Here is a 14,408-nt window from a genome sequence, read left to right as displayed (position 1 = left end):
TACTCTTAATGAGCTATACTTTATGTTGCGATGCATAACACACTTTTGACTGACAAATCCTTTCTAAGCTGCTGTATAGCATTTGAAATTTTGAGGATAATATTACAAAAGAAAGGGGTAAGATCAAACTAAACACTTCTATGAATGAAGGAGCATGCATGCATAATGTATGGTAATGACCTAAGAATAACTGGAATTTTGGTCATACTTTACTAAGATTTGCATATGGATACATATGCACACACATTTAAGCCCACTCAAGTAAGCCACACCCTGCTGCTTAGAACCCCCACCTATTTCAAAATAAATAGAAAATATTATTTAATAATTTATGAAAAAAATCATTGTCACTTAAAATGCTTCTATAAGGCGTTCTTTTTCTCTCTCTTTCACTCTGTCTCTCTCTCTCTCCGTATATATACACATATATATCTCCATACACACACACACACACACACACACACACACACATATATATATACATATGTATATCCATATATATGTGTGTGTGTGTGTGTGTGTGTGTGTGTGTGTGTATCTTATTTCCTGGAGATGTGACATATGACCACAGATTCAAGGGAATTTTCTGCTTTATACTAATTGTAATCTCTCTTAAACTATCAGTTTTGAAATGTTGAAATATCAATTCCTAGAATTAATTGTACAGATTGCAATGAAGACTTCATTACCACCGAAAATGAAAAATATGAATAATGAAGAATATATTCTTCAAAATGAGACTCTTTTGTTGAGTAGAAACTTCTTTTTTTTTAATTTTTTTGTTTATGTTTATTTATTTTTGAGAGAGAGAGAGACAGAGCATGAGCAGGGGAGGGGCAGAAAGGGAGACACAGAACCTGAAGCAGGCTCCAGGCTCTGAGCTGTCAGCACAGAGCCCAACACGGGGCTTGAACCCATGAACCATGAGATCATGACCTGAACCAAAGTCGGAAGTTCAACTGACTGAGCCACCCAGGAGCCCCAAGAGTCGAAAATTCTTTAAAGCTTTTCTTTTTAATTCCCATGTCACTCCCCTGCCTAGGGCAATGGTGAAGTCAGATATTATTAGATCTCCTGAATATTTTGTAGTTTCATTGTAAGGCAACGTGTCATCAGATATTGCAGTAATTGAGATAAAAGCAGATTTAACCTTGCATAAAACAGCTCCATAAATTTGTAAAAAGATGTTTTCTAGAGGAAGGTGTACTTATTTATTTATTTATTTATTTAAGATTTTATTTTTAAGTAATCTCTACACCCAATATGGGGCTTGAACTTACAGCTTCAAGATCAAGATTCGCATACTCTGTCAACTGAGCCAGCCAGGTATCCTGAGAAAGATGTACTTTTTAAAGGAAAAACTTCATCTTAGCATCTTTTCTTCCCCCCCCCTTTTTTTTTTTACTAATTCAAAAAAAATCTGTTGCTTACACGACTTGTTTTTGTCAACACTGACAAATGAATCAAAAAATATAACAACAAAATTTGGGTATTTGTCACCCTCATGGTCTTGAAAGAGAATTTAAATCGACATTCTTGTGTTCTTTTAAAGACAGAAAGAAACTTGTGTTGAATTTTTGCTTCCCATTTAAAACGTTTAGTGATATTTAAAATTTCTGCCTTCCTATGATGTAAAATTAAAACACTGATACCTCTACAGCTTTGTAAGTGAGAAAAAGATTTATTTATTTTTGGTGATTTCTAAAAGAATAGACTGTAGGCTTTTAAGTCTTTTGAATCATAATGTAATCAAGGTGTTTTAAGTGCCTAGTTTCCCAATTACAGGCATTTATTTAGTATCTAAGATTTTTTTTTATTAATTATGGTTTTATAAATTAAGTTCTTAAGTTAAAAATTGCTTTTGAACATAAACTTCTGAACAGAGTAGATTTCCTTCTTTATATTAGGGAGCAATGGCATTGACTTTTCACTGTGCTCCAATTTTTCAGTTTTTATTTTTATCTTATCAGAGTAAGTATACTGTTACACTCCAGAATTAAATCAGGAGATTTAATCAATCTACAAGTATCTTTTACCTGTCTCCTGTGTTCAAGATATTGTATTATGTGCTACAGAGGGAGGATATAAATGAGAATTTAGTTCCAACCTCTAAGGAGCTAATTTTTACCTTAAATTGGGAGATTACATACATTATCAAAAACATAAATAATATTATCTGAGATAAATAACACTTTGGGACAAAAAAAAAATTATGCGAGAACATTGTACACTGTAACTTAACAGTATTAATAGTCCAGAAAGCTATGGATACTGAGATGGGTAAGACTCACCATGATTTGGCTCCCTGGCCCAGTCCGTTCTGCTACACTGTGATTTTCTTTAACACTAACTCTCAGATAAAAGAGAACAATGACCATATAACATGGAAATTATGTAGCTTTTCAAGCAAGTAGGGCCATTATTAGAAGAAAAAGAACAAACCCTCAGGCAGGCTGTTGCAAAGGCAGAGGAGGCTTCTCATCTCAGAGGTAAAATGAAAGATAAGTGCCTGCATGGGTGTTCCTCCCCAGGGATGCTTCCTGCAGCCCCTGCTCCATGCAGGTTGCACTTCCCAGGAGCTCACCACCATTTTGTTTTTGTGTGTCCCTAATCTCAGCTGAGGCAGCCTCCAGCTGTCCCAGCGCTCTCCCAAAGGTTCCAGGTTTTGTTTTTTTAGTTACAAAGTTGCACAGATCTTGAGGGATCTTCCCCAACCCTATTCTTCACATAAACCCTATTATTTTTAGTATGCAGTTTTGTACCATAGAAGATTTTTCAGGAGCGTGTACGTTGAATTAAAGTGGAAATGCCTATTTTTCTGTATTCACCACTGATAATTGGGGTAGACCTGTTTCTGAATTTAGGACATTGAAAACATAATGCAATGGACATTGCAGGCAGTTTAAGAAAATTGAACTTTTTTTTTTCGGTAAAAGATGACATTATCATCTAGTTTCATTAATATTTCTCCTAGGTTTTCCCTTTGAGGAAATACATAACTTTTCATTTCCCAATTTTTCCATGGAAATATATATACATTGAGTTAACCTGAGAAGTTGAATGAAGGAGACCCATATACCCTCGTAGATACTTGTGTACTGTGGTGGTGGCATTTGGATGGTGAGATTAATAGGGGCTAAAATATGGGTACTTTGCTCCCTTTTTCCTAAAGAAGACCAGTTGAATGGAAAGAACACTACACTAGGAGATAGTTCCAGACTACGTGTAACTAGTTGCGTGAAAGCCATTTAATCTCTTTATACATGTACTGTGCCTGTAATTTGGGGAATAACAGGACTTGCCTTGCCTCATGAGGATAAAGTTGAATAGGAAATTACTGAAAAGTGTAAGTGGCTTCATTATTTGGTTTTATTATGGTTGCATCTTTAACCATAGAACAGAATTTAGCGATATTTGTGAAAGTTCTCATAATCTTATTAGCCCGAGGCAGCTAAACCTGTGGCTCCCTTGACCAAATCATCACTGTCTTTGCCCCTTTAGAATTTAGTGCTCACTCAATCCCAAACTGCCCAGGTATTAAAGCCAGTCAGCATGACTTCTGAGTGAGCATATGCTCAGCATTTAAATTGCAAGACCTCGAAATGAAGACGTTAGTCTCAGAGAAAAAGGCCAAGGCCCAGCCCCATTTTTTCAGCACATTTCAGAACAGAGAAATGTAGTAGCAATTCAAAGCAATGTCTAGGGGAAAAAAATGGCTTTATCCATCCTAAATTGGAATTCTAGAAATATACAGTACAAATTAAAAATTATAATAGGATATGTGATGTACATAAGTTCAAAGCTATTCTCTTTCTTTTTCATGTTTATTTATTTATTTATTTGGGGGTGGGAGGGGCAGAGAGGCTTGAGAAAGAGAATCCCAAGCAGCCTCCACACTGTTAGTGCAGAGCTCCATCTCACAAACTGCGAGATCGTGACCTGAGCCAATACCAAGAGTCAGATGCTTAACCAACTGAGCCACCCAGGTGCCCCCAGAGCGATTCTTGAATTTAAATTATCTTTCCCTTTACTCCAATATCAAGGTTGCTCAAGACATGTATAAAAAGATATTTCTGCAGCCTCCATGTAATATAATGTCAAGGACAGCATTCCTTAATGACACATCAAATAGTACTTGAAAAATACTGTTAGGAAATGTATTCATCCATCTACACTTCCATGAAGTCCCAGTGAGACCATTATTGCATGGCTATGTTTTTACCTGGAATATGATTGTATTATGAATGTATAAGATTCCTTACAGTCAAATTGAATTTGTATAATGTATTGTCTTACTAGTTGCCACAAAATCGCTCTGTGTAGTCCCCAAACATGGTATAGATCTAGTGGAATACAAAATTCTACTCCTTGTGGATAAATTGACACTGAAAAGAGAAATGTGAACACGAGCAAGAAGAATTTAGTGAACATCCAGACTAAAAATTATCCAGACTTCAAAAAAAAAATCAATTTATATATTGACCTTCGAGAAAAGCACTAAAATGTGTATGTGAAAGATGATAACAGTTCTACTAAGTTAGTGCTTATGCCTGTGCCCAAGTTACACAGATGGGAAACAGTAAAATCTATCCCATTATGAGAAGTTTCCATTCCCTTAGCTTTTCTTAGCTAAAAGTGCTGAATATTGGTCTTAGAGATGATGCATGATTATGGATTATCGCTGTGTATCAAAATGCTTACAGTGAGGAAACCCATTAAACCATAGAATCCATGGTGGCATCCAAAGACTGGCTTCCTGTGCAGTGGCAAAGACTCCCTCCAATCATACAATTTCAAAGCATTCTTTACTTAGAAGCTCCTGGCCACACTAATTCATGGCCACATTAATTGCTACTGGCTAGGAAATGGCCCTAAGTGAGAACAGTGCTTCTCAAACTTGAAATCGCATGTGTGTCACCTGACATGCTGGCTATAGTGTAGAATCAGTAAGTCTGGGGAGGGGCCTGAGATTCTATATTTCTAACAAACTCCAAGGTGACGTTGGTTCTTCTGGTCTGGAACCATGCTATGAGTCGTAAGAACTTAGATTTATCAGTTTTTCCTTTCCCATGAGAATAGGAAAAAGCCTGGAAGAAAAATAGTTTTGCGAAGGTTACAGTTGCAAAGGAACATTTTTCCATGTGTCCCAGTGTGAATGTGGATAAAAGAATAAGACAGTTCTTACATCACCTTGCCCCCTTAAGCAGATTGTTAACTAAGAGAAGCTATAGAATTATTACTTCTTCTGAAACCTCTAATGAGTCAGGATTTTATAAATAAGTATTACTCATGATTTTATGTACCTTGTTTTACACTAACATGAATTTAAAATCTGGGCCGCTAACAAAAGTTTCAGAATGAGTCCCCTTACTTTTTGTAAAAAACACAATAGACAGATTTCTGACATATTCAATCTGAAGAACAGGCCTGCTCAGATAGGATTTATCGTTGTGCTTCCATACAGATGCACAGAGGACTTCTTATTTATGGATTGATTGGTTGATTGATTAAATTAAATATCATAAAATTAAAACCATCTATAATCTCACTACCTAGAGACATTCACTGTTGGCCTTAGCTACTCACAAAAAGTCATCACATGTGATTATGTTACAAATCACTTATGCTTCTCAACTTCTTCCTTTATTTCAGGAAAGTATCTAAATCTTTATGATACTACCAAACAGAGTAGGTTTCTAAGAAAATGCAGAATAGAACACGTAGTAATGCAAAGCAATATCTTGGGGGTGGGGGGTGGGGGAACATTGGCTTTATCCATCCTAAGTTGGAATTCTAGAAATATACAGTACAAATAAAAAATTGTAATAGGATATGTAATGTACATAAGTTCAGAGCTATTTTCTCTCTCTCTCTCTCTCTTTTTTTTTTCCATTGTTTTTCCAGAAACAATGCTTTATGCACTGAAGAATTTGGGGCAGTTTTCTGGCACTAGCCCTACTGTTTCATTGTCAAGTGTAGAAAGATTATAAAGTGTGTTTTTCTGATTTAAATTAAGTTTGAAGACTATAGAGATAACTATCAACAAATGGGTTTGATGTATTCTTTATCACAAACCTAAACATCCTTTTGGGTAAGTTTTCTACTTTGAAAGCTACCTTGGACTTCATTCACTAGAGGTAAAGATCCACAAGTTAAAAAAAAGTAATTGTTTAAAAGAAGAACAAAACTATTTAAGCAATTCTTAGTACACCTACATTAAAACACCCAAGTTTCCAGTCCAGTAAGAATAAGAATGAAAAATGAAGCAATCTATCACAGCTATGTACTCTAGAATTTTGTTTAGATGCCATCTAGTTGGGTATATGTAGTATTCATGTAAACATATGATAGTCTATTTCAAGGTTAATAATAAAATTCAAATTTACTTGTTTTATTCCTTTTGTTTTCTCTTCATTCCATGTAAAGGAACCCTATTCTTTTCAATGGAAAAAAGAAATGTTAGTAGAACAAAGAGGGAGTGGAGGGGATGGTTGGGATGACCAAAACTCTCTGTCACACTTTACCAGATATATAACCAGAAAAATGAATTTTAATACATTGGCTTAATTCCCAGCTAGAGGAAATAAGCAATCATATTTCTTTATGTCATGCTTACTTTATGTTCTGTTGTTTATTTACTATGATTATAATTAGTGTAAAAATGTTTCTTTTAAAATGAATGTAACCATGCCTTAGAAGAATTTTGTAAGATTTGAGTTAATTTAGGCAATACAGAGAAATATAGCAAGTGTTTCTTAGTTTTAAGCTTATGATATAAAAGTATAACAGATTTAAATGATATCCCTCCCCTAAATAGCCCATATATTCCTAATGTCTTTACTCAGTAGCACAGAAAATAAACACTCTCTTAAAATTCCATATTCTTATTTGTTCATTCATTCAACAGATTTTTAAGAATCTTCCATGTGCTTTACATTTTTCTAGGTCCTGGAGAGACAAAAAGAAGAGAGGGAAACATTTGTCTTCATGGAATTTATATTCCAGAAAAAGCATTTGAGAAAGTTTCTACTATATGCATTCAATAAACACTTATTGAATGCCTCTGTAGTGTTTTCCTAGCTCCTATGTATATAAGTAGTTGAAGGAGATAAAATACTTTGGTGGCTTGAATATCATCTTTCTAAAACATCCCTCAATCCTAAACTAATTGCTTCCTTGTCTGTATTCCTGTGTGGCTTTATATGCACCTATAACATAACAAAGGTCACACTGCATTATACTTGTATACTTGTTTGTATACTTGTATACTTGTTTGAATGTCTCTCTTCCCCGTGGTGTCTCCATGAGGACTGGAACCCAGTTTTATTTATGTCTTATCCCCATGAAGAGCACAGTACTTGCCTGAAGGAGTGACTGGTGTTGAAGAGGGTTGAATATGCCACTTTTGCCTTCAGAAAGCTTTCATTTCAATGGGGATGGAAAAGGAGATAGGAGAACCCATTCATTAAGTCAAGTTCTATAACAGAAAGGCTATCCATCGTGTAAATTTTCAATTAAAAGATCCCCAACAGAATAACAATGTAAAGAGAGAGAGAGCATTTATTTAACATGCTAAGTGAGGAATGTTAGTTGGCCACTTCATAAAAGAAAAAAAAAAGATTATTTTCCTAGATATTTAAATAAAAACTCAAGGGAATCATGTTTATATATGACAGCCTTAGTCTCAGATTAGCTAAAGCAAACAAGCCCACGTATGAAATAATTACATCCACAGAAAGATAAGCATTTACTAAATCTTTGGCAAAAACCAACTTAGAATCCGCCTACCTGAGTTTCCACATATTTGAATGGTGAAGAATACTCAAAGCATCTAATTGGAGGATCAGCAGGGAAACAGGAAGCGGATGCTCTGCCCTGAAGAATTGTGTTTCATTCCCAGTCCTCCTTTGTCACATCCTCATTCCTCTTCCCGGTATACACGGAATCAGTGCTTAACACTTTGACTTAAATGGGCAACCTCTTCTGGCGGCTGTTGTTTAACCGGTCACTTACATTCTTGATGTAAATGGTGTCCTCTTCTCTATTTTTTTTAATGTGTATTTATGAGAGAGAGAGAACAAGGAGGGGCAGAGAGAAAGAGGGAGACAGAGGATCCGAAGCAGGCTCTGTGCTGACAACAGAGAGCCCCCCACAAGGCTCAAACTCATGAACCTCGAGATCATGACCTGAGCCATAGTCGGATGCTTAGCTGACTGAGCCACCCAGGCATCCCAGTGTCCTCTTTCTTCCTCTTTAAATTCATCTGCTTAGACATAAACCATATTGTCAAGGAGTGTAGGAGCTACATGCCTGCATATTTTGCATCATATATAATGTGTGATACATTTTTGACACACTCTACTTTTTTAATATTTATTTTTGAGAGACAGACAGAAAGAGAGTGAGAGAGAGAGAGAGAGAGAGTACACATGAGTGGGGGAGGGGCAGAGAGAGAGAGGGAGACAGAGGATCCCAAGTGGGCTCTGTGCTGGCATGGGCTTGAACTCAAGAATGGTGAGATCATGATCTGAACTGAAGTCAGACACTCAACCAACTGAGCCACCCAGGTGTCCCTGACATACCCTACTTCTGAGTCTTTTTTTCTTGAATGAGTCAGAAAGAGGGTGAATGAGTGAGTAGTCAGTAGAAATTAGATAGACAGAATTCGGTTACCAGTAAAATTTGAACAATACCTGTTTATTGAATGCCTGTGACTCAGAAGAACTTCATGGCTGTTGAAAAACAGCTCTTCTAGTGATCGAAAATGCCACCATTGTTTCACAAAGTAAGAGTTTTATTTTAAAGTTTATTTATTTATTTTGAGAGAGAAGGAGGGACAGAGAGAGGAAGAGAGAGAACCCCAAGCAGGCTCCTTGCTTTTAGCACAGAGCCTGACTTGGGGCTCAGTGTCATAAACCCATGAGATCACGACCTGAGCCACAATCAAGAGTCCGATGCTTAACTGAGCCACCCACCTGCCCCAAGAATTTTATTGAGAAAGAAATAGAGCCGACTTGGGGTATTCAACAACAAAACAGGAAGGTGAAAGTAATGCCCCCACTTTCCTTGGCATAACCATTTCATTTTTTCTCCACCTCATCGCACCTTGCCCTCTCTTCCAGAAAGACTCCCTTCCTTGGGGAACACATGGAAATTATTCATGTTGTCGGACTGATAATAGGCCCAGCCCATGGAATGCCTTGAGGACCTTTCACATAAATTGACATTTCTAGATTTAAATAAGAGGTTAAGGGAGCTTTCTGAATTGTCACATTAGTTGCAAAACTCAGTACTTTCAACATAGAGTGGGACTTTTATTGGAGAGAGAAGCGAAAGATGTCACTATGTATTTTGAATATGGTTTGAGTCATTGTAGACACAGCCGGAGGTCAGGCCCCAAAGTATTTTCACTGCCAGTGGGACAGAACAAGATCACCTGTCTCAAGAAAAAGGAGTCAACAGGGCCTAATTATGTGCTTCTCTTAGAAGGCTATATCATTTACTTCTTCTGGTGGCTTTGACCTATAATTATCACCTTCTTTGTTATGGTCCTTAAGGAGTCCAACTGCTTTGGCCATCCTAATGGTGGTGATCTGAGTAGTGCTGAGTGTTTGTTTACATTCCTGAACTTTTGGAAAGCACTTGCTCCCCACACTGTGACCCAGGCAACAGTGACTGATAGAGGAATCCCACTGTGCACTGTTTCTCCTACATTAGGTGATGAGCACTTGTGACCATGCTTCTAGCCCGACTTGAATGACAGCCTCTTATTTCAGAACCAGTAAGAACCACAGACCTCTTCTTTTGAAGGCATCTCTAAGTGATGGCAGTTGTAGAGCAATTAAAACAAAGTCTGTGACTTTTTACTTAGCAGATACGATGTTTCTGTTTGCTGCTAATAGCATTATTTTTCTTCAGAGCAGGACAAAATAAAAGATCTGAAAATGTATCTATATATCTATATCTATCTATATCTATCTATCTATCTATCTATCTATATATATGGTTTATTTTTTGCATAAAGGGTTGAAAATTTGAGTCACTTGTACACACACACACACACACACACACACGATATCCCTTCGAGAAAAATCAGTCTGAGAAAGGTATTTCAAGAGGAATGTAAATTAAACAAAAAATGATTCCCAAGCTTTCTTGGGCTGCAAGTGGCCATTTAGATGAATGCCTTCACCCCTGTGATATTGCCAAATATGCCAATAACAAGTGAAACCTATCTCAGATGTTATTCCTAAACATTTTTGTAAACCGGAGTGGGGGGGGAGTTTTAAACTATGTGTCTTTATTTTAAGAATTTTAATCGCTAGAAATGTTTAGCTACCAAATAGAAAACACCAATACAATATAATTATATTTTTAATTAGTGAATTTTGATCATGACAAAATTTCTTGTAATGTTCATTATGATGTTCTCTGGTCCAGAACTGGTTAGGTTGTTTCTTCATTGGTATGTATTTTGTATTCTCAGAAAAGTTGTCTGTCTTTCTGACCCACTTAAAAGAAAGGAAAAGAAATGCTTTGCAAGCTACAAATTCGCGGGATTTCATCCTGATACTGGTTTTCAACCCAAATACACTTTGATCCATTGTCTTTTGACGCAGACCTCTGATGCCCGAGGAGTGCAGAGCCACGGTACAGCCTGCACAGACATTGACTTCGGAATGCTCCCGGCTCTGTCGGAACGGCTACTGTACCCCCACGGGCAAGTGTTGCTGCACCCCAGGATGGGAAGGGCACTTCTGCAGAATTGGTCAGTATATCTGTTGTGCCCAGGAAAGGCTGGGCACAGGACAGTCCTTAGGAACTCAAGAACTTACCATCAGCTATTTCTTCTAGAATTATCTACGGCTCAGAATTTAGCCGTTTATAATGTGAATGCTCAGCCTGTTTCTGAACTTGCAAATGAAATCTTTCCCATTCTCTTAATGTAAACAATTCACATACATAAGTTAATCATAAATGTAAAAGACTCTGAAATAATTGAGTCCTTTCAAATGGTGAAAAATGAAAACAGCACAACTAGATCATCTGTACAGGCTCTCAGTCCTAGGTTTGAGATTTCACACCAGCCAATGACCTAGTGTTTGCAAAGCCCCTCTCCAAGTGCCAGCATTTTCCAGACACCCCATAAATGCCCTCCCTAACTTTACTGCCTGCCTTCTTGCTACAGTGCACTAAAAACAGGGTTTTTCAGTGGGTGTTATTAAATAAAAAGGAGAAAACGCAATTATCTAGGGGCACATTATGAGATTTTTTAATTCTTTTTGCCACTCCCTTGTGAACCATCAACTAGGTATGCAGCTGCTCAGAGACAGCAGAAGAGATTTATTCCATGGTTACTCTATCCTTTAACCAGGGATTTCCTCAATTACATGCAATGATGTTTAAATTCTACTTGGTGTGAAGAAAATTAGATAGATTCAGATACCTAGCGTCTAGGATGTATGTGGTGAAAATCCATTTTCGGGAGAATTTTTTTTTTCTTTTTATGTTATCTATATGTGATGATGGATGTTAGCTAAATCTATTGTGGGAAATCATTTTGCAATATATGTAAACCAAACCATCATGCTGTATACCTGAAACTTTTACAGAGAGACATGTCAATGACTTCTCAGTAAAACTGGAAGAGATTTCCATAAGGACACATGCATTTTTAATGCGTTTTCAACAACCAGCATATACATATTACTTACAAATATTTCAAATCTTAAAGCCTCTCTTGCCAATGAAAATGTGTTACAAATTCATACTTAATATTATAGTTAATGTGTAAATGTTATTTTTTCTTTATTTGAAACACATATTTGTTCCAAAAATTTCAACCGTAACTTCTCTATATATTGTCTAACAAAACGCAGGCCACATTTACAGTCACATACGCAGTGTACAATTTAAGTTTAAATTGATTCAGCACTAATAACACTACCTGGTTGATTAATACCATGGTTATATATCTAGGAGAGAGTTATCATAATTAAAAGTCTACAGAAATTAGGTAATTACATTAGTTAAAATAGCTGCTTACATTTTATTTACCCATTCTGTCTTCTTTTTCCTTAGTTGACAAAAAAATGAGGATCAGTGTTCAAATGCACAGATATTCTAATTCCTGATAATGTATCTTCATTCTGCCCCCTTTAATGCCTGACAATACCTATTCTCTCTGCTTCTTTTATATAGTGTCCATTCTGTTTTATTCCTTACTTTGCATTTTGCCTGACCTCGTAAGTCACCTCAAGTTATCAGATAACAAATATTTATTGAGTGCCTTCTAGCAACAGTATGTTTAAACTGAGGGTAAACAAATTATTTTAAATGTAGCTGCATTATACATCCCATTATAAATAATGATAATAATAAGTGATGTAAATGAAAATTGACATTCTTTGAGATAACATTGTGTTGTATTTCAGTAAAGTACTTTAATCTTTCCACTTATCAGTTTAAATAGTTTGAATATATAAGATCAGAACCATTTTATAAAAGTAATCTATTCATGATATTTTTGACCTAAGCAAGAACTTTATTCATATACTAACATAGTTCATCAACCACAAATGTAAAAAAGAAAATCATCTCATTATTTTCTTGTTGTTTCTTTTCCATTTGTCAACCACAGACTCCTGGGTTTTGATTAATGCATTTGAAAAGGTTAAAATAATCCTGTCTCTTGAAAGTATGAAGACACGTGTTCAAGAAATTTGTTTCTGTCTTCGGTGGCTGCACAGCCCACATTTATCCCATCAGTAAAAGACAACTTCTAAAACCAATTTTATCTCTCCACCTCATTTTAGCAGTAAATCTTTACATTTCCCACCTATACTGTGGTGGTAAAAATCCTTTTATGAAGAGATTCTGTGTGGAGAGCCACCCTGAAAAGGATTGGCCCGCTGCACTGCCCCAGAAGGGGCCACAAAGTGTAATCAGAGATGAAGCGATGCTGTGCACCCCCTGGGAGCTAAAGGCAGGAGGAATGTAAGGGAGCTGTTCCATCTAACCAAAACTGAGAACTGACCCTTCCTGTATGTTGCCCTGGAGATGCTGAAGCTGCCGCATCTCCCTCTCAGGCCAGGCCCTTCCCACATTAAGGCCCTGCCCTGGAGAAATGGGAACATGGAGTTACTTGGAAGGCCCTCTGTTGGAAATGCCCTCATGGAGCAGAGATATTTGAAGAACTAAAATCCTCGTTTTAAATAGAGTCAGTTCTGCAAGGGCTTGAAATGGTTTCCCGTGATCTCCGCTTCCCTGGAAATGTCTCCCATTCTCTACTGAGTCCTGGCTCCCACATAAGTGTGGGTCTGGAAACCTTCTTTCCTTCTTGTTATTTACTATCTTTTGGATCACTGTTTGACTGGCTACCTCCTTCTTCCCCTCCTTTCCCTTACTCATCAGATATTTGTTGGCCTCGTTACTCGGTGCTGTTTCTGACATGCAGAATGAGAGTGTGATTTTGTCACTTTTTCTTTTCCTGCCAGCAAAATGTGAGCCAGCGTGTCGTCATGGAGGTGTCTGTGTGCGACCGAACAAGTGCCTCTGTAAAAAAGGCTATCTTGGTCCTCAGTGTGAACAAGTGGACAGAAACATCCGCAGAGTGACCAGGGCAGGTATTCTTGATCAGATCATTGACATGACATCTTATTTGCTGGATCTAACAAGTTACATTGTATAGTTTCTGGGACTGTTTGAATCTTCCTTTCCAATGGGCATTTATTTTTTATCCTGTCATTAAAAAGAAAGACTGTTCTCCTGCTACACACTTCCTGTGATTTCATTTTCTTTTATTAATTTAAAAATAATTTCCAGAAATGTGCAGATCCTGTGTGTGTATGTCGGCACGTTTGTTCACATATGCACATACACACACACACACACACTCACAACCCCTATACGCGTGGTTGCATAACAGATGGGTTTTAAATATATATATTTCCTTGTGTGGGGTAATTTACACAGAAATTCCATTGTAAATTGATAACGGAATTTTTATGTCACCAAAAGAGATTATCTGACTTCCCAGGAATTTTCTGTCTGTAATATCTAAAGTCAACTTTAATGGAGTTTTGAAACATTACTGTGCAATCTGATGGATCTAATAAAAAAGGCAATATTTTTATATTAAAGGATTATAATGTGAGAGAATGTTTCAGAACTCCCTGATGAATTTCTAAATGGGAGACGATATAAAATTGTAATCTTCATTTGTATCAATGTATCCAATTACAGAATGTTACCCACTTACCTTCTTATTGGCAGAGAAATCCGGTTACTCTAGTTTAATCTCAAGATTGTTTTCAAGCGTTTTATAATTAAATCATAACGGCATATTCTGAAATCAATCTTCCTAAAAGGTCTGCTTTTATTATATATTGTATCTAACAATAGGCACT

At 36.7% G+C, this 14,408-nt stretch overlaps 1 protein-coding gene and 1 long non-coding RNA gene across 3 annotated transcripts in view; one reads left to right on the top strand and one right to left on the bottom strand.

Moving 5' to 3' along the window:
- LOC131507028 (uncharacterized) overlaps window positions 1-14,408 on the bottom strand; it is a 163,543-nt gene that overhangs the window by 5,629 nt on the left and 143,506 nt on the right. The gene's annotated exons all lie outside the window — the stretch shown is intronic.
- The window catches only part of HHIP (hedgehog interacting protein), a 95,623-nt gene that overhangs the window by 75,301 nt on the left and 5,914 nt on the right, over window positions 1-14,408 (top strand). The window contains exons 12-13 of one of the 2 annotated variants that reach the window (XM_058721271.1): window positions 10,620-10,768; window positions 13,497-13,621. In XM_058721271.1, the coding sequence (XP_058577254.1) occupies window positions 10,620-10,768; window positions 13,497-13,621 (274 nt within the window). Of the gene's footprint in view, window positions 1-10,619; window positions 10,769-13,496; window positions 13,774-14,408 lie in introns of those variants that run through there. The other variant, XM_058721270.1, reaches the window with a different exon arrangement.

This window comes from Neofelis nebulosa, chromosome 3 (assembly GCF_028018385.1).
Source record: "Neofelis nebulosa isolate mNeoNeb1 chromosome 3, mNeoNeb1.pri, whole genome shotgun sequence".
Taxonomy (NCBI): domain Eukaryota; kingdom Metazoa; phylum Chordata; class Mammalia; order Carnivora; family Felidae; genus Neofelis; species Neofelis nebulosa.
Note: the sequence above shows the minus strand (reverse complement) of the source record. Positions and strands in the feature narration are given on the sequence as shown.